Raw genomic sequence first — 20,255 nt, 5'->3', positions numbered from 1 at the left:
AAAAGGATTTTTTTGGGATTTAAAATTGAGGTAACTGGTGAGAGATAATTCCCATAACCCTTATTAGTTGCAATATAAAAACTAGATTTTGATTTTATTTTTGTTTTTATTTATAAGAATAATTTATATCTGCTTAGATTCGTTTGGTTACATGACATGACTATGGTATGGTATCATCATTGTTTTTTTTTGCTTCTCGTTCAACGCCTCTCGTAAAACTCTTCGACAGTTTATTGACTTTTTCAACTCGGGGTTTTTTTGTAAACTTTAAATATTTTTAAAGTTACGATATTTGTTCTTGTCTCTTACGCTGCTTAAAATTCAAAACTCTTTCTTCGTCATTCTTTCGTTTATATATTAATATATAATATATAATCGGTTGTGTTGAGGTTATGACAAGTTACTTATGATTTAACATTTGCATTGATTTCTCATTTAGTGAATATATTGCATTGATTTCGATCCGATTCGATTCGAGTCTGGTTGTTGTACGCTTACATCGCCTATGAATACATATTTATATATCGCTTAGGATTAGTAGATATACGAGTATGTTCGTTTCGTGTGTTTTTTATTTTTTTTTGGGGACTAGAACTCTTTTGACGAATTTAAAAAACCGATCGATCGTGTTTTGTTATCTTAAAAAGCCTGTAAAAATGGGAATCGTAATATAAAGTCAATTATGAATATTAATAATATTTTGTTGCTTTTCATTTAGTTTGTCTGGGAGATTAATTGATTCAAATTCAATTTCGACTTATAATTATTATTTCAAAAACTTTCGAGCATTGTATAAAAAATCGAGGTAAACTTGATAGTGCATCGGATTGGTTGGGTGTGTCCTTTATTTGCTTTTATCATTTGGTGTTTTCGGGGGAAACTCAGGGTTGTGGTTTTATTTTTTTTTTGGAGGCTGCTAGCCCCGAAGGCATATCCGTTTATGGCTGTGTTTGATTCTGATATCCTAAGATGATGCACCAATTCAATTCGATCACTTGAATTCAATTTCAATACGGGTGGCACTACTTATAGATGGAGCATATATTATGTGATGAACGAAAGCGTTTTTGATCGGGTCTAGAATCTAGATACCATGTCTTTTCTTTTCTTTTTTTAATTTTTTGGTTTTTAGTATACTATACGAGAAAGAGAGAAAATTTTAGGGTTTTTTTTGTTCTGTGTATTGGGGTGGGCAAGTTTTTCTTTCCAGAACCGCGTATATACGAGTTACAATTTCATAAATGTGTTCGTTTCTTAATAGGAAGAAGTTAGATAGTCTTAATATAAGTGTACATAGCTATATTTGATATCCAAGAGGTGTGTGCATCATTATTTAGTTTTCTTTTCAAAAATCTTTACTTTCTTTATAATAACTTTCTTTTTGAACTGGGGGGGCGGGGGAAACTTGAATTCCTTGTGCTGGCTACGCCAAGTGGGGAGTTCTTAGGGATTTAAATTATTATATTTTTTATCATAACTTAGCGTAACTATGGGGGCAGGTGAGTCTGTGTGTGTATGGTGCTCCATAAGCGAAGAATATTTACCATGAATTGAGAGAGCATTGCGAATTTTATTTGTTTCTTTCTTATAATTGCAGTCGAAGCACTCCAACTCAACTCCAACTAAACCACTAACTCTTTATCCTTATTTGGAATTTACTTTTCAACAAAAATATTTTACGATTTTTAAGAAGAACAATAAATACCTAATGAACTAAACTATTACTTTTGCCAGATAATAGCTTACTATATTGATTTAATTTGTAAAATAAATATAAATCTAATCTAATTTCCGTAATCATAATTAATATTTGAGTTGGAGGTTGGAGGTGCTCGACTATTAGCAATTTTTGTCAGGACAATCAGGATTATGATCTACTGCCCAACTTAACAATTCGCCGGCAGAGCACCTTATGCACTGTTCTTGGAGACAAACTCGCGCAGGATGTCGCCGGCCATTTCGATGTTGTTCCGCGATATTCCCAGTGCGGTGATCGCATTCTCCTTGGAGTACCCCGCGTTCATCAGCCGAGCTATGTACTCCAGGTTGATGTTCTCGTAGGGCACGGTGCCGCAGTCTTTTTGGTTGATCGTCACATTCGCGTAGAGCAGCGGTTGATGTTGTTGCTGGGAAGGATTGCCCACCTGGATGGGACAAATATTCTCAAATTATTTTTGAAAAATTATTATTTTATATTTTTACTCACCGACGTCGCCGTAGTTGTAGCTGTGGTGGTGGGCGCTTGGGTGACCTTTGACGGCGGAGTGGCCTTTTTTCCGTTGGCCACGCCACTGCTGGTGGTGCAGAGCTGTGTGTAGTGGGATGAGCCAGAGTCCTGGCGCGTCAGGGTCACTCCACGTGCCTCCAACGGACGGGTATCGATTACCCCGCTGATAGTTTCCGCTGGCCCTACCTCGACTATGTCCTCATCCAACAGCGACAGTACAGGGGATGTGGTGCTCGTGGCTATGCGCTGCTGTCGCATCAGATCTTCGGCCAGAGTATCCACACTGGGTGACACGTGGGGGGGTATCGGTGGCGCCGTAGTTTGGGGTGGAACATTGTCCAAGCTGCACTGGATGTTGTCGATGCTCTTGCTGCTAGTTGGCGGCGGGGGAGCGGTGGCCTTGCTGGGCGTCTCGCCGCCAGGAGACGATTTCCTGGGAGGCAAGGGCGGAGCTACAACTGCACCCGCTGCAGGTGGTCCTCCGCCCGATTCCTGGAGGTTCTGCAATATGGCGTACGAACTGGAGCTAGAGGCATTGTCGCTGGAGCTGCTGCTGGTGGAGTTCTGTGTCATCTTCTGGCCATAGGTGGAGTTGGCCACACAAGAACCAATCAGCGGAGCACTCATCCGGTTGGTGGTCTTCTGACTAGCGCTGGCTCCGTTGCTCAGAACAGCGGATGCTGGTGGAGCCGAGGGTTGGGGCTGATTCTGGGAAGAGGAGGAGGTGGAAGAGGAGATGGCCGGTGATCCAGCCGCGGCCGAGGAAGAACTGGAGGAGGAGGCGGTGGCAACGGAGGCGGAGGAGCTGCTGAGCAGACTGAGGGTAGGCGTGCCGCCCGCATAGAGATCGTTCTGCACCGCCATCAGGCTGGGCGTGGTGCTGCGCCGGCCCAGCCTCGGGGATGTGTGAGGACTATGCTTCTCGGCCGCCGCCGTCGAGGACGTGCTCAGAGCGTGCAGCGATGAGGTGGCTATGTTGAAGTCGCCCATATCCTAAATACATTCAGATAGAGAATAAGATTAATGGACTCTATGGAAGTTCAGTTGAAAAATTAGATTGGGATATTTCACGATTAAATGTATGTTTTTGGAAAAATATCTTAATCAAAGATAGTCTTGAAAAAGATTTGTTTTTGAAACTCCTCTCGATTAATTCCAACTGAACTTTGACCTTCCAGCTGAAAGGGCCTTGCGCCGATCTAATAGCATGCCGCTGGCTGAAGGAACTAAGACATGCACATCAACGAACAGAATATCTAAAAAATAATAAGTCTGTAGTTGGGAAACAGCTAAATAAATAGGAACAAATAAACAATTCAAACCAATATTTAAATATTCATATTATGCATATATTTTGTTTCTTTTTTTTTTTTTTGTTGTGGTGTTGTGTTTTGTTTTTTTTTTTTAGCCGTAAACTTATTAAGGAAATCAAAAACTAAATTCTAAGATGTATAAAAATTGCATTAGATGTATTATATAAATAACCATTATCGTATATATTAATGCGATCTGTTTTTAGTGTTAATGTTAAGTTAACGAAATGAGCCGAAATATGAGTTTGATATCAAAATTTCATTGCTAATACTTTTCGTTCATATTTTTTGCATTAGATAGCAACAACGAGCTCTATAAATTCTGGCCTAGACTTGTGACACAGGAAATTAAAATTTCATTTACAAATAATCACTAACTAAATTATCGATCGGTTCGGAGGCCTTATTCCCATCATCTGGTTCAGCCTGCTTCTATGTTTCTTTTTTTTTTTAAATAATAAATTACAGTCTTAGGGCAGCGCGGGGCTGCTTACAAATAAAATTGAATTGATGGGGATGGTGGGGAGATAAACACACGCTACTACAAACTAAATGTATCTTTGGAAATATTAAACAATAAACTAAAATGAAATAAACGTATAATGGGGTAAAATGAAAAAAAAAATAAGTGTAGCTGATACGAGAAATACTTTCGGGGAAGACGCTAAGGCAGATAATTAAGATCAGAGTAGAGAGGCGAATACAAAATAATACAGAGGGGGGCGATTACAATTATAAATTACATAGTGCCTATGTACAAAAGTGCAAAACGATTTGAATGATTCATAAACGAACGAACGAACGGATGAGGCGTGATCGATAAATAGATAGAAAGATAGATAGAAAGGAGAGCGTGAGAGAGGATGGACAAACAACTGAACGAATGAACGAACGACGCACACAAACCAGCAAACCAGCAATCCAGCCGAGAATAAAAACAGAGGAAAACATGAATGAAGCGATAACAAACGCTGGCTGATGGGCCACTTCCGCTCAAAGAATTTAAACTACGTTATGCATTGGTGTGCACAGAAAGAAATAGTTTGCACTTATCTCCGACCTGATATCCTACTAAAAACTATAGCTTTTAAACTCAGCATAGGAAGTTTAAAATGAGCATTTAATCTTTGAATATCAGGTCCGAGAATATGATCCACTATTCTTTTTTTTTTTTTCTGTGTATAAGAAAGTGCTTCGTGGATTATGGTCGAGTGTGTGTGTGTGTGTGTTAGTTTCATGAGTTTGGCTAATAATTTAAATATGTTACAGCTAAAAAACAAAAATTAAACTCGAAAACTGCATCTGCAAACTGCAGGCTAAACATTAAACTTATATAAACAATAGCAGTTGTAAAATCTAAATTATATAATGTATATATATAGGCATATATAATAATGTATATATGTATAAACGAACCAAAAGTAATCATAAGAGTAATATGTATATAAATAGCAGCTCAGGCGGCAGCGGAGCAGGCGGATCAGGCTGATCAGGCTGTGAACAAAACTATACCTCTGTGTCATCATCGTCCTGCTGCTGCTGTCGCCCATTGGTGACATTTCTGTTGTGTTGCTTTCGCGGATCGAACGCATCCACAATAATCTGTTCCGTGCCCTTGATCTCGGCGCGGCAAAAAGGACATCCCTATACAAATTAAAGAGAGTTTATTACGGATATCATGATATATATCGTATAATACGCACTTGTCCCTCGGAGTCCACCTGCCAAGAGGTGAGGCAAGGCGTGCACAACAAATGGCCGCAAGGCTCAATACGGATATCCTTGTCGTTCTCCGCACAGATTTTGCACAGCTGAAAGGTGCTGCCTGTAATCCATAAACAATATATTAGTAAATTTAATAGTTATTCTATTAAATTAAAAAAAACTCACCCATTTCACAGTATAGTTCGTATTGCTCTTGTGTTACAGTTATATGGTCCTCAGTAGGACTGTGAACAGCTGACGATAGATCCGGATTAATGGCTTGGCCATCTGGATACAAGTAGAAGCCCTCGCTGCAAAAGGGACAAATAGTTTAGAAAGCTCTTATCTGAGGGTTCTGTGAAATTCTTATCAAAACTACAATTTCAGTGGAATTTTGAAAATATATCTTATGCAAATTATAAACCATAATCTTATCGATTCGTACTCTTTCTTAGAAACTGCAATATGCTAAGAAGGTTTAATATAATAATTTCTAAGAAAAGTAGTTCATGGGAATAGTCTATGAATCTATGAATAAATTCAACTCTTACCGATGGCCATCGAGTAGGGCTTGGCATAGCGATTTGTTTTGTGGGATTGTCTGCAGGATCTCACCCTCTGCGGTGACATAGCCGATGGCCCACTGGCCGAGTCGTGTGCAGGAGAGCCGGAAGACGTAGCTGCCGGCCTTGAGTATGTAGCGCTGGAGTCGCGCCTTCACCTCGTCGTAAGTGAGAAAGGCCACATAGCCCGGATGGGTTACGGCAAGGATCTGCCAGTTTCGCAATAGCGTCACCCAGGGCTGGAAGAGTCGTGTGAATACGTCGAATTCGAAATTTGAGATAAAATCGTTGCAGGTCAGGTCGATAGTGGTCTTCAATGCCATAGCCTCCAAGCCAGACGATATTGGATGAACTTTGTTTAATTCCTGGCGAAAGATTTTCCATGGAACCAGAGTGCTGCAAGGATATATAGGTTAATAAGTAAATGACTTCTATCCTGATAAATTTTTAATAAAATTTCCACTCACCTGTTACCAAAGTTGCTCTTCCAGAAGTCTGCCGCGTCCGCCTTTGTAATCCGAAACTGATCGCCCGCAAAGACGCCATTCGGAAAAATGGCCTTCAGTTCACTGAGCATGTGCGAGAAGACCAGGCTGAGCTTGGTGAGGTTCCTCCGATAGTGCGAGTTCTCGTCAAACATCTTCTCCTTGCCCTCCTTGAACAGTTTGATGGCCTGCTTGCATTTCCGCATCAGATTATTGATGAAGACGTTGAAGTGCTCATTGGCATGGAGCAAGTGCATCTGGTCCTCGTTCTTGGAGTAGATCAACCTCAACCGCTGATACGTATCCGGCAGAATGTCCAGGATGAAGGGGGGACTGTTCTTGAGGTTCATCTTCGGCTGCTGGCACAGCTTGACCACCTTGTCCATCAGCTTCCACGTCTTCTCGAGGGTCTTCTTATCGGTGGACAAGCGCTGGGAGACACAGGCCTCCGAGATGGCTCCGTGCAGCTTGGAAAACAGCGACGGGAAAATCTTTTGCTGCGTTCCTCTCGTCGCCATCTTTTCTGCTCTGCCGCTGCTCTGCCTGCCCCTCTGCTGCTATTCTGCTTCCTCTCTGCCTCTGCCCCTGTGTTGTTGGTGGCTCTCGTATTTGGTTTTCCACTCTGTTTCACTACATTTAATCCTTGCAATGAGCGGATCCTTGGCCGTGTCCTTAACGTGCTAGCATTGGTAGCTATATGCAACACACGGTTTCCCCAATTGAAGACTTTTTTTTATAGCCCACACAATATTTTCGACTTTTTCATTGAGTGGTAGTGTGGCTGCAACTGCACATTCATGAAATACCAAATTGGCGACGTCAAATTAATTAAAAAATACTAAAGAAAATACTTAGTAGTCTTTGCGGTACTTTCTAACACTGCACATTGGGATCCCTTATTTGTGGGGCCAGATTTTTGATTTAGTTTTAAATAAAATTGAAAGCTTTTTATTAAATCTAATTTTCAATAGAGAAAACAAAGATTGGTAATAAAATTTAAAGAATCTTCGGCTATGGCAATCCAAAAAGTTTTATGTATTATTTATTTTATTCATACTTCTTTGAAACAAAAAACGTTACAAATCTACAAACTTAATTTAAAAGTCCGTTTTAAGTGGAGTCATTTTTAAGAAAGACTTTCAATTTGATATTATTTTCCATTAGTTTGGATGGAAATTCTCTAAAATTTTAGCAAATTTTTCTAATATTTTCAATTATAATTTAGTTTTAGTGTGTAGGCAGTGGGCTCTTCGAAAAGTTTTCCTGTAATTTGAAACCATTCCTGGTGAAAGAAACAAAATAGCTCAACACAACTATAAACTGGTATAATAAAATTTCAATTAATTTTTTAAAGCTTGTTATTCATAATTTTTAATTTCATCGATCGAAAAAATGTTCGCAATTGAGGTGAGAATATAAATCTGCACTGGCCGTATAATTTCCGCCGTTTATCGTTCGATCCACAGCATCGCATTTATATAATACTCGCACTGGTTTCATTGCCAGCCTGTGATTAGATGGAAAGAAAACCCGCACGACTGGCAGAACAGGTGCGTGGAAGTTGGAAGTTGGCTCTTGCCTTCTATCGTTTATTATGGCCATCTTTTTGCACACGGTTGTTTTTTGTGATTTTTTTTTTTTTTAATATGCACTGGCACTGCAATCGCAATTTTCACTTTCCATTTTTATTGGCAACCGCAGGCGAGCGCGGCATCAAATATTTGGCCAGAAAAGAAATTGCACGGCTGCCAAAAGGTTTTTACGTCTCCGGCCTGGCTTTCTTTTAATTAAATTTCGGTTTTCAGTCCCCAGTTTTTAACATTTTTTTATGCATTATTTTATATTTTTTTCGTTTTATTTTTCGGATCTGCAAGTTGTCGTGTTTCGGGTATTAGTTCTGGGCGATGGCGCTTAAAGCCAAGTCATGGCAGTCATATGCAGTTTGGCTCTCTCTGATCTGCCCAAAAAGCTAACTGTAAACATTCACTTACTGACCTCTTTTTTTTCTCCAGAGCCAACTTCCACCTCCACTCAATTTTCTTTAATGCACGCGACTCTGCCGCCAATGATCAGCTCCACCAGTACAGTGGTTACTTTTCCAATAATACGAAAAAAAAAACCTGTACAAATTTGTAACCACTCAAGCACATGTGATTTACGATTTGCCATTACGGGAAATACAATGGGATACCTTCTAGGAATATTTAAAAAACAAGAATGCCAAAGACATCGCATCACAGTGGTATGGTTTAAAATAAAAGCATTGTATTAGATATAAAAAATATTATATTCCTTCTCAACACCTTTTCAATTTTTGAAATTAAAGTGTTTTCGAACACTTGTTGTAGACCGTTCTTTAGCTTTGAAGAGAAAGGCTAATTGGTAAAGAATTGGTACTAAGCAGATGATCATATTCTTTCGTGGAATTATTCTTAATTTTATAATAAATATATACTTGTATTACCATATTAAGCCACGGTTCGTGAGAGTAAACCAAGTATATAGGTGTCTGTGTGTGACCCTTATTCGCAACAGTCGCTGAGGCGTAAAATTTATGGCTTTAAAGTCTACAAGTCTATAAACACAGCTTCCAGGCTGCACTTTCTACTGCAACTGCAACTGCCAATGGAACCACTGAATCGTGGATCGTGTCTATTGGAGATGGAGAGGCACGGATGCATCGTGTGTGTTGTTTGTGTGTTATAATTTCAAATGCGGCTCGCCTTTTTGGTTGCATTTTGCTGCCACTTTTGGCAAATTAAATTTGTACGCAAAACCGATTAGGCCAGCCGACATGACCAAGTTGTTATTTTAAATACCGACAACTCCATTTAATCAATATGCCCAGGAAAATGGAAAGGCACTCAGAAAATTCATAAATAACTCGATAAGTTTCTCATCTCAAAAATATTAGTTTTTAAAACATTATGGCTCTAAAAATGTTATAGAATGAAAGATAAGTTTATTGAATTCTTGAAAATCCTACTCCCTTGCTTCTAAAAATTTTGGAAGCATAAGAAATCATAAGATGTTGCAAGTTTTTCCAAGTGCAGCAGCAACAACAATTGCTATGAGAGCGCAGCCTGGGCTTCGGATGCTCTGCGCTGCCGGCGTCGACAGCGCTGCCTTTCACTCATATAAATTCGTTGGCATTGCAAATTCGGTGCCATTCGTCGGCACATTGTCAAACCTTTCTCTTCGCAGTCGCAATTGGAGCTTAGCTTTGTGTTTTCAGATATTCTGATTTTATTTGTAAAAAAAAGTCAGTTGAAAAGACGAGAAAGAAGCAGAGACGCAGCAGCTGAAGCAGTCGCAGCAGTCGCAGTCTCCGTCGCAGTCACAGTCGCAGTCGGAGTGGACAATAATAAAAGGCTATAATTTTATGAATGTACATTGTACAAATCGGATGTGTGTCGGTCTGTGAGAGTGTGTGTCGAGTGTGTGTTCATTCATTGAAAAAAGCGAGGCAACAACAATAAAAAAAAAATGCAATCGCCAGCGTCGCAGTCGCAGTAGGCGACGACTGAGGCAGCAACATCAGTAGCAGCAGCAGCAGCAGCAGCATCCACAAAAGAGATCATTTCATATGCGAATCGAAACTCGAAGAGCGCGCATCAAAATCAAATTCAAACGAAAGGCGAAAGAATAACGAACTAAATCAAAAAAAAAACTTAAAAAGAACCTAAAAAAGAATTCTTCGAATAAGAGGCGATTCTTTACGGTAATTGAAATAAAATTAAAGCCAGTGCAAAAAAAGTAAAAAACACACAGGCGATAAAAAAGAAATTATGCTCCATTGTGCGATCGTGTGAGAGCGAGAGGTCAAGTGCCCAAGGGAGCTGTAGGAAGAGCTGGAGCTGGAGCTGGAGAGGAGCGCCACCGCTAGACAAACGAATGAACTCATAAAAGGGCTCTAAAAAGACAGCCAAGAAGCAGCAGATGACCGCAAGACTACCGTTAATTCGAACAGCTTCTGCGGTAATGCGACTATTTATGCTCTAAACTCTACTCTGCTCTAAAGAAAAAAAACTTTCTTCCGATTCGTCGTGTATCTAGTGAACTTGACTCTATCTTCGTCACTTTGCTACTATTTCAATTGTTAACGAGCGAAAGCGCCGCAGTCACGCACAAAAGCAGCAGCGGCATCAGTAGCAGAAGCAACAACACCAGCAGCAGCAGCAGCCAGATCAGCAGCAGCAACAGCAACAGCAGGAAAGTGCAGCCGACAGTGAAAATGTACCAGTCCCAGCCCCAAAGACATCGGTCCCAGCCCCCGGCTAATGCCCAAAGCCCCAGCCCCAGCCCCAGCCCCATCCCCAGCTCCAGTCCCAGCGCCAGCCACCGACAGACTCTAAGCCAGGCCAAGATCAAGACCCACAGCCGCAGTCTCAGCCTCCAGAGCAAGCGCCAGCTGTTTGGCGCTTTGCTGGCCATTTTCATGTTGGCGGCGTCAACCACTTGTGGTAAGTCATACATGCAGCCTGCACTGCTACAAATCCTATCTAAGAATAGCTTCAAATGTCTAAAAACGATATGGCTCTTAAATATATAGATCTTAAATGAAGGTTGGGCCAGAAAAAGTAAAAGTTAAACTGAATAAACAAAGACTTGTGGAAAGTTTTGTGGGTTAAAAGTCGAAGTTGAGATCTAAGACTCGGGCCAAGGAAATAGATAATCGTTAAAGAGTTAAAAAAAACTTATTCAAACAAAAGAGGTTAAAAGATATATATCACGATTCATCTTACATGAATATTTACCAAAAATACTGAATAAAATAAGTATTAAGAAAAGTTGTTTGACTAAGTATTGATCTAAGACTTTAAGGAAACAGATAACCATGATAACGTCAAGTGAAACTATTTAAAACTATAGAGGATATGGGATATTTAATCTTACGTGAATATTAACTATATATATAGTCAGATAATCATTAAAAAGAAAGGATGTGGGATATTTCTTCCTATTTTACTAAAAACTTAAAAAACTGAATAAAATAAGTATTTTAAAAAAGGTAGTTTAGATTATAATACAAAGATAAGATCTTAGACTTTAAGGAAATAGATAAAAAGATAAAAGATACAATTTATTTCTTCCCATAATAATACCATATACTAATATATACTATACTACCTCAACCACAAAGTTATACTACATTTTGTAATGGAAAGTTTTGCCAATTTGTAAGAAAAGATTAAAGACATCAAGGAAATAGATTAAAGATACAAGATACTACTTATTAATAGTAAAAGGAAATAGATTAAAAATACAAGATATTTTTTTTTATAAACCTCCTACCTCCTAAGTCGTAGAGTCCATAGACTGCCAACTTAAAAAATCTAATGGATTTCAATCAATTCAATGACTTCTTGGAAAAATGCAAATACTAAATTTCACACTTCAGGGAAATGGAAATTCTCAAGTGAAAATTCTCAGCGGAGGCAGCGGAGGAGGTGCGCCTAAAGGAAAGTTGTGGGCACAGTAGATCGTGAGTGAGTCTCAATTACCCCTCAATTTCTCTGGGTGTTGAAACGGAGAAGGTGAATTGGGGTCCGGATCTTAGACCTACAGCTGTGCGGTGGTAGAAAGGCCGTCTTGCCGTAGCAGCTATTAATTTCTAAGGTACTTCTCCAAACAAAGTGAATGTAAACTGGCACACACGAGACGACGGCGACGGCGACGTCGACGTCGTCGGTCCACGACGAGAGGCCCAGAAACCTCAGTTCCCCTTGTGGCTCCGCCATTTGGAACTTCACTACCCGACGCACACAACATGCTCGTAAATATTTTCGTGCACAATTTGTCCAACATTCAAATAAATTCATTAAAAGCATGCCCTGAGTGCGCAGTCAGGGGGGGCACATACAGAAGCCACGGGGATAGTTCATGGGGAAATCAAACTGACCGCAGCACAGTGGAAACTAGTTCTAAAGTACACAGCAAGAAATATAAAATCATCATATGCCTATTAAAGACAAAATAGCTTGGGGGTAGCTCGTTTAGAGTTGACCCGGCGGCAAATGATTTGTTTTACTTGTAAGGCCGATCATTTGGTTAATTGATAGCAGCACTTCATCAGCGATTGATGGGTGAAAGATCAATTAGAGAGGACCCCTGTCGATGCAGTGATCTCACATCACATCACATATTTAATGGCTTCAATCACTGGCGCCGTGATTCATCTTTGGAATTGGTTTGGTCGGTCGGTCGGCTTTCCATAGTAGTCCACAGTACTGGGCCAAAACTGGAGCTAACCGGGGCGGAGTGACCACAACGAGCACACACATCAGGCACAGGCTTATCCATCCATCCAACCATCCATCCGCCCATTCCAGCCAATGCCAGAGTCCCTGCCCAGAAATGCAGTGCGTTGGTTGAGAGATTTTTCCACTTTTGAAAATTATACGGTTGCTGCTTTTATTTTTCTCTCGCCTGCTTTTTTTTTTTATGCAATTGATGGCATCCGATAGGCAGGAGCCTGGCAGCAATTCACTGGAGGCCAGGAAAATGTGGATACACTTCGGAAATTTTTAAGGATTTTTTATTTCAGATACTTTGTCAGATACTACTTCAGAGACTTCTTTAAAGAAGAAAAGTAAGCTTATGGCTTATAGCTTTTTATTTTAAAAAATATATCTTAATTCTGACTCTATTTCTTCAAGTGTAGGAGAGAGTGGGTGGGGTGGGCGAGGTCGCATAGTTGCAGTGCTGAATGGGATGAGATACGTTGCGGTCTCGGCTTCTGCCTCCAACTCTGACCAGTCCGTCGGATCGTTTACATGTGCATTAATTCCTAACGCCGCTTAATTTTCTCCAGCCATCCCAGCAGCTTCAATCCATTAAGCTGAGAATGCGTCTGGGCTGGGATGTTGAAATTTCCAGCTTTATGGCTCTGGAACTGGCTCTGGCTATAGCTCTGGCATCAGCAAATTGGAATAATGAACGTGGGTTCAATTATCGCAGCCAAACAATCGTGGCAGCCTCAAAGAGCGCTAATAGATTTTCTACTGGTATTGTGTGTTGTGAGTGCTTCCTCCGGAGGCGTCTCTCATCGTCGCTTTCTTTGCAAACAAATCCAAACAAAATGAAACAACACTGAACTTAACTAAGCCAGTGGAGCCGCAGAGTCACAGATCCACAGAGCTACAACCCAACATCCATATCCGACCAAAAAGACAACAGACAAAGATTCGGTGCCGGAGGCAATTAGTGTGGAAATTTCACTTGCAGTTTTTAGCACAGATTAAGCTTACGATTTCTGGCTGGGATTAGCATGAACAATTATAGATGGAGGTCGTTGATAGTCGGTCTCACACAATCTAATACTTGTGCCATATATAAATGCCATTGTCTCTTACTTGGAATCGAGATATAAAGACGGGTAACATTTTCCATTACCGTTACGTTACCCGCCGACTCTTTGAACCCTATAAACTCCCAAATTATTCAAGTTAATGGCTGGTTACTTGAGTCGGTCATGCGATCGCTCCAGAAGGTAGATGGTAGAAGGTGGAGTACCGGAGTCTAAGCGGGAGGAGGTGGACCCAAAACAGTGGGTCACAACTGCGCAAAATGACCTGCGGACGGAAGCTAATCTGGCATTTGTATGCCCAGAGACGACTCTTCCGCATGTCGCCATGGAAAATGCCAAGGGAAAGTTGATGCTACCGGGGTTCGAAACCAATAATACCCTGGGAAAAAGCCATAGATAGAGATTGATTATAAAAAGTGGGACAATATGAAAATTTAATCCATAAAAACTTGACTCTTATTAACTATAAATGTCTTTGGTTTCTGAGAATTTTTGTATCTTAAAGTTTAATTTAAAGATTTTAGTTCTTTGCCCTATATTTTATAAAGTATGATTACTTGGCACTATTTTACTATTCATTAAATAATGAGAAGAAACAAAAAAAAAATGCAAATCATTGTAATGTAAGTTTCTCCGAAGAATTGTAAACTCAACTCTTCCATCTCTTGTAATTAGCCAATAAAATAAAACAAGTTAGGCTTACCAACTGGTTTTGGGGGAAAAGAATTAGTGTTTCTTCACAACTAGCTTGTAATCTCAAGAAGAAGTACTTACTATTACATGTCCAAAAACTTGATGTCTCCACAGGCGCCGTTACAGACTCGCCTATCAAGATCATTCGACTGCCGGCGCAGGCGCCCGTGATTCGTTACCGGAGTGCCGACGCTGCTCCGGACTCGCTGCTGATCAACTACCGTCAGGATGCCCAACCGGAGCTGTCCTCCACCCTGATGCAGGCTCCCGGAGCTGCGGCAGCCGCTCTGGAGTCTCTGCTGCGGGAGGAGACGGAGCAACAGCAGGCGCAGATGGGTCGAAGGAATCGGGCCAGCAGCTCCACCACTGGCAACTGTCCGCGATCCTGTCCGCCGAGTATCACCGTGGGAGCAGAGCCCGTTTGCGGTAGCGATGGCCTAATCTACGCCAATCTCTGCGAGCTGCGCAAGAAGACCTGCTCCCGCAGCGGAGTGTCCCTGATCAAGGACGTGCGCGATGGCTGCGAACGGTCGAAGGGCTCCGATTGCAAGCACCGTTGCAGCACGGAGAAGGATCCGGTGTGTGGCACAGACGGACGCACCTATCTCAACCGCTGTATGCTGAGGGTCCAGTCCTGTCGGGTCGGACTGGCTGCCGTGAAGCTGTCGCACGTGGGTCCCTGCAGCAACACGAGTGCTGTCCGAGAGTCCTGCCCAGTGGACTGCAACAGTGCCCCGAAAGATGGCCCCATCTGCGCTTCAGACGGCAATGTCTACAACTCCACCTGCGAAATGAAGCTCCACACCTGTGGGCAGGGAGTGGTGAAGACCAGTCGGAAGCACTGCCAGTCGACAAGGATGTGTCGGGAGTCCTGCTGGCGGGTGGCTCGTCCCACTTGCGGTTCCGATGGCAGGCTGTACGCTAGTCCCTGCAAGATGCGCTCCTCCAATTGCGGCAAGCACGTCTTTGAGGTACCACTGTCCTTCTGCATGCCCCAGGAACGCCATGGAAGCGCGGCCGATGCCTGTCCCACTGAATGCCCCAAAGTTGAGGCAGATGCTCCTTCCCAATACATCTGTGGCAGCGATGGAAATATCTACTCCTCGCTCTGTGAACTCAAGATGCTGAATTGCGGGTAAGGATAAGCGAAGGGATAGGAGCTCCTTGAGATCTAACTCATCCTATTTTCAGACCCCAAAGAAAGTCGATCCAGAAGATGAGCATGGACAAGTGCAAGAACCGGCTAAGTCGCTGCAAGCAGCTCCCCCCCTGCAAGGACTTCAACAACCTCTTTGGCTCCATTTTCAGTTCGAAAAGAAATGACAAGCTCTGTGGCACGGATGCCAAGACCTACAACAATGAGTGTGAGCTGGCCCATGCCACATGCCTGTAAGTTTCCTTACAAAAAAATATCCTCACAAAATATAAACATGTATCCTCCAGGAGAGGCGTGAACCTGGCCCACATTGGACCCTGTACGGATCTGAACTCACCCACCAAGGACTGCGGGGATGCCTGCACTCGGGCCGATTTGGAGCAGCAACCTGTGTGCGGATCGGATGGCAATACTTTCGCCTCGATGTGCGAATTCAAGCGACGAACCTGCAGTCTTCGAGTGGTTCCCGTCTCCCTGAAAAACTGCGCCCTGACCGCTGACTGTGAATCGGATTGCGATGCCCAGCCGCCGAATTTCGTGTGTGGATCGGATAACAATCTGTACAAATCCGAGTGCCACATGCGAAAGGAGAACTGTGGCAAGCATGTGTTCGTTGTGCCACTGAAACGCTGCCTGGCCGCTTTCCAGCTGAAGGGGTGTGCCCGCATCTGTCCCAGGGAATTCGAGCCCGTGTGCGGCAGTGATAACAAAACGTATTTGAACGACTGCTTCCTGGAGATTGAGAACTGCAGAGCCAACCAGACGGTGAACATCAACTATTACGGCGCCTGTGGACGCCCCGAGGCACCATCGACTAATTTCCTTTACTAAGGAGTGAGCTTGTGGCTTCCACATTTCACTTGGCATTTAATATTTTTAGGCTATAGTCTTGTATTGTATTTTTTTAAAAGCGATATTTATTGAGTTTGAATTAAAGCCCCCCAACGAACTTAAAAGGAATGCACTTGAACCCTGGCCATCTAATCTTATTTAGGCGGAGTCGTCAAAGAGCTTGCTCAGCATAGCATTAATCTCGTGCGGGCGATACTTGACGTACTTGTCGGGATTCTTGCTGAACTGGACACCAGAATATCTGGAAAAAAGGATAGATTTCTTAGCAATTAGAGAAAAGGATACTCATTTCTATATACTATATCCTTACATTTCATAGAACCTATTGTATTTTGGCAATATATGCTCTGCATTATCACGTTTTATGCCTTCGCGAAGGATGACATCGGGTATGGAGATGCCCCGTTGGATTTTGCAGGCCTCCTCGAAGTCCTTGTTAAAGTTCTGTTAAAGAAAATGTTTAAATAAGAAGTAACTATGAAGTGTCAAAGTTAACCCACCGAAAACCTCTCTTTGAGAACACTGCGATCTTTATCCTTGACCTTTCCAGCCACTGGCTTGGGTAGCTCATCCAAGGAATAGATTCCAAGAAGCATTTTAGACCATGTCTTTTGATAGCTAGCTTTCAGCTCACGAATCATTTCCAGATAGCTATGCTCGCACTCTGGCTCCGCCAAAGTGACTAAATCTATTAGGTTCGACCTTTGCAGTGACTTCAATATGTAGTGGATGTTGTTCAGGCGGAATAGGTGCTTCGTGGCCTGGTCGTTGTACTGCTCGCACTTGTTCATGATGGAAAGATTCAGCTCAGCCAAAGCTTTCTCTGTGAAAAAGACAAACTGGTTTTTAAATCTCAAAACTATATCCATTTAGGACTCACTGATATAGATAGCTAGCAGAGCCTTGTTACGTTCCTCCGCAGGCAGTGCCTTCTTCATCAGAATTGTGTCCAATTGCGTGGAATACAGAACATCCTGCGTCAAAATAGAACCAATAACATCAAAGTGCTCATACAGATGCTCAATAAACCAAATCGTATTTGATGTTAGTTCATGGACTGTAGCATCCTTGGGAACATTGCTTTGGCCCACAATGTTTGTGCTCGACTCTCCCTTGACAACGTCCAGAAAATGCTCCAATGCCTTGGCGCCAGTATGCTGGAGCTTGTTCAAGACCTTGGTAAGCTGCTCCCTTTGTGCAGGATCGTAGGTACGTTCGATGTCTGGCTGCAGAAGTATCACCCGCTTCAACGCCGAAAATATACCCAACGCTGAGGTCCACTCCTTGCGTGAAATGCAGCGCAGAACACGTTGCGTGATGGCCTCTGCATCCTTGACCACCAGATCAATGGCATTGGATGCCAGTTTGGCGAATACTTCGTTATGTTTGGATTGTGGTATAATGTCGTGCATTATGGCACGTTCCCAGTTGAGCAGCCTTTGGAGTCCAAGTAGCATCACCAGGTACTTGTCCAGCTCCTGATCCCCATCCAGCAGATCCTCCGAAGTCAGATGATCGCTGTGGGAAGAGGCCTTTTTGATGGAGAATCCAGTAGACTGTTCGATAGTCTGTGTGGCGCGTAGATATAATTTATTGGCCTTCTTCTCGAAGCTAGAAATGATGAAATTCAGTATTATTATTCATTTTTTTAGTGGAGATTATAATAATTTCTTACATTTGCTGAAGGCGGGCAGAGGTGTTCTTTTTGGGTTCCGGTTGGCGTCCACTGTGGCGAGGTCGCTGCAAAAAGAGTATACTTTTGTTATTTCATGAAAATAATATTTTAATTACTATTTCTGTTAAATAAATTAAAGAATTCTGTGTTTAGTTTATTACATTTTTATTTAACTGGGTTTACAAGCATGGTTTTTTGAGTTTTCCCAGAAGTTTTGAATAAAATAAATAAGATGCGGACCACTCTTTCATAAAACATAAAATATTTAAATAAAAAGCTGTTGCTGTTTATCTGACACCAGGTCATTTACAATTTTGTTCACACAATCATTTAGAGACTAATCTCTTCACATAAAACACGATTTTTAATCTTAATTAAGCCTAACGGATCCAGCGATGGCGACTACATGGCGTTGATGACATCTAAAATGCGATTGCAGTCATCATCGGTGCGCAGTCCTATGTTGATCAGATCAGAACGTTCCAAGGAGGCCAGGTTAACCAGATTGATGTCGGCTTGCTCAAACTTATCCACGTAGTTCTCCATGCCCATGTGGACGAGCAGTTCCTCCACATTGGCGGCATGATTCACCACGTACGAGTGGTTGGACGACATGACGGAGCGACGACGTGACTCCACGACCAGAGAAGTCTCCACATTCGAGTCATCCGAGCAGGTATCATCCGTACTGCTGCTGCTCTTGGGATCCCTTTCGGCGGTAGTCTCCTCCTGCGATTTTGGCAAAAGAAATGCGGGCGGCTTAAGCTCCCAGCGTGGACTTCTTTGCGGTTGGTTCATCATTGGCTTTTTGAAACGCATGGGTGAAGCCGGACTCTTTTTGCCCTTCATGGTCTCAATGGGTGACAGATTTGGCGAACGAAAGTCGCCGTAAATAGGTGTGGAACAGCGCACATTGGTGGTGTTCACTTTCAGAGTATTCCAGCGCCGTTCCTTCAAAGTGGGCGTTCGGTTGAACATAAAGTTGGATTTATTGGTTGGTGTACGGGACTCCTCCATTTTATGGCACAATTATTATTCGATTTGGAAAAATTAAAGCGATGCGTTCTAGGCAAACTCACGCTGACAAATGGCGGCCATAAAAGATGACCGCCTTACCGAAGCACACGAAGCTTTTTCGCACCAATGCCGTTATCCGTAGAACTCAGAGATGGGTCACATCACAGTAAACTTTTACAAACTATCTCAAAGTCTTTAGGAAGCCTGTGTAACTCTACTAGTTTTTACGATTATTTTTACTAGGACCACACCCATTTTATTTTTATTTAAATTATTATCTCCCAACAACTTACCAACGCCTCGTGGCCCCAACTGTTGCTCTTCTGGTGATCCTTGAGAAGCTGCAAAGATCGGAGCACCACATCGCCCCGTTCCGTAGCATAGATGTGGGTGTATTCCCTCAGGTTCTGCTCCAGCCAGTGCGAAATGGTATACAGTTCCTCTCTGGTTGTTTGGGATAGCTGCCGGAAAGAGGTGTACTCATCGCTTGAGTCATCCTCTATGTAGATCAGATCCAGTAGCTCCACAGGCTTCAATGGAGCGCTGTGCTTCTTCAGTAGCATGCTGTAGTGCTGGTTGAGACCCTCGCATCCTGTATTAAAAAGGCTAGTCACATTTTCTAGCTCAACGCTTTGGGAGTTGTTGTGGAGGAAGTAGTCCATGGCAGCACGTAGTTTCGCCAGGGCATCCAGGAACACTGATATGTTTCCTTCAATGGGTCCTTGATGGATTAACTGACACACCTCCTGGGAGACATCGTAGTGGGATAGGACACTTTCCAAGCAATTCAAAGTGGCCTCCAGATCTGGAAAAAAAAGGAGGCGGTGACACACCAGAACCAGAACTGAGATTGCCACATACTTTGTTGCCTTTTCTGAAGTTGCTCCGTCTCCTGGTAGACGGGTAATATTGTCTGCTCGAGATTACCCAGCCGTTTTTCGAAAACGGTGAGAATACTGGACATCTGAGTGGACAGATCATGGTATTTATCAACTCGGTCTTTAAGCAGGGCCAAATTTGTGGTTTCCTTGAGAAGTTATGAGAATACCGACATTAATTCGCCAAACTGAAACATGCCAACTGTCCTCACCTTTTCCAATTTGTTGTGCGCCTGCAATGAACTGTCCAGGTTGTTCATTTTTAGCGATTTCTTTATTAAATTCGTTAAAAACTACCTTTGTTTTTACTACAATGTTTACCAAAACAAAGTATCGATAAATAAATCGAATGTTATCATCAATCGAATAGTTCCAGATGTTTT

General features: G+C 42.3%; 4 protein-coding genes across 5 annotated transcripts; 1 reads left to right on the top strand and 3 right to left on the bottom strand.

Moving 5' to 3' along the window:
• Positions 1 to 86: 86 nt before the first annotated feature.
• LOC6507032 (E3 ubiquitin-protein ligase CBL-B-B) lies at positions 87 to 7,120 on the bottom strand. The gene is made up of 7 exons (XM_001956752.4): positions 6,275 to 7,120; positions 5,796 to 6,203; positions 5,431 to 5,555; positions 5,244 to 5,365; positions 5,053 to 5,184; positions 2,207 to 3,220; positions 87 to 2,144 (listed from the first exon to the last, which is right to left on the bottom strand). The coding sequence occupies exons 1-7, from the start codon at positions 6,808 to 6,810 to the stop codon at positions 1,911 to 1,913; spliced, it is 2,571 nt and encodes an 856-aa protein (XP_001956788.1). The 5' UTR covers positions 6,811 to 7,120; the 3' UTR covers positions 87 to 1,910.
• A 2,310-nt stretch (positions 7,121 to 9,430) lies between these two features.
• LOC6492983 (agrin) lies at positions 9,431 to 16,406 on the top strand. 2 transcript variants are annotated; one of them, XM_032454487.1, is made up of 5 exons: positions 9,431 to 10,270; positions 10,349 to 10,755; positions 14,409 to 15,429; positions 15,486 to 15,683; positions 15,738 to 16,406. In XM_032454487.1, the coding sequence occupies exons 2-5, from the start codon at positions 10,527 to 10,529 to the stop codon at positions 16,279 to 16,281; spliced, it is 1,992 nt and encodes a 663-aa protein (XP_032310378.1). In that variant the 5' UTR covers positions 9,431 to 10,270; positions 10,349 to 10,526; the 3' UTR covers positions 16,282 to 16,406. The 2 variants fall into 2 exon arrangements, with proteins under 2 accessions (XP_032310378.1, XP_001956789.3); XM_001956753.3 differs by having other exon boundaries at positions 9,431 to 10,755.
• LOC6507031 (exocyst complex component 7) lies at positions 16,345 to 20,235 on the bottom strand. The gene is made up of 8 exons (XM_001956754.4): positions 20,085 to 20,235; positions 19,856 to 20,021; positions 19,288 to 19,799; positions 17,978 to 18,042; positions 17,183 to 17,913; positions 16,803 to 17,125; positions 16,613 to 16,746; positions 16,345 to 16,543 (listed from the first exon to the last, which is right to left on the bottom strand). The coding sequence occupies exons 1-8, from the start codon at positions 20,130 to 20,132 to the stop codon at positions 16,441 to 16,443; spliced, it is 2,082 nt and encodes a 693-aa protein (XP_001956790.1). The 5' UTR covers positions 20,133 to 20,235; the 3' UTR covers positions 16,345 to 16,440.
• LOC26515463 (protein matrimony) lies at positions 18,126 to 19,080 on the bottom strand. The gene has a single exon (XM_014910244.3). The coding sequence runs from the start codon at positions 18,992 to 18,994 to the stop codon at positions 18,380 to 18,382; it is 615 nt and encodes a 204-aa protein (XP_014765730.1). The 5' UTR covers positions 18,995 to 19,080; the 3' UTR covers positions 18,126 to 18,379.
• Positions 20,236 to 20,255: the final 20 nt, after the last annotated feature.

Source organism: Drosophila ananassae, chromosome 2R (assembly GCF_017639315.1).
Source record: "Drosophila ananassae strain 14024-0371.13 chromosome 2R, ASM1763931v2, whole genome shotgun sequence".
NCBI lineage: Eukaryota > Metazoa > Arthropoda > Insecta > Diptera > Drosophilidae > Drosophila > Drosophila ananassae.
Note: the sequence above shows the minus strand (reverse complement) of the source record. Positions and strands in the feature narration are given on the sequence as shown.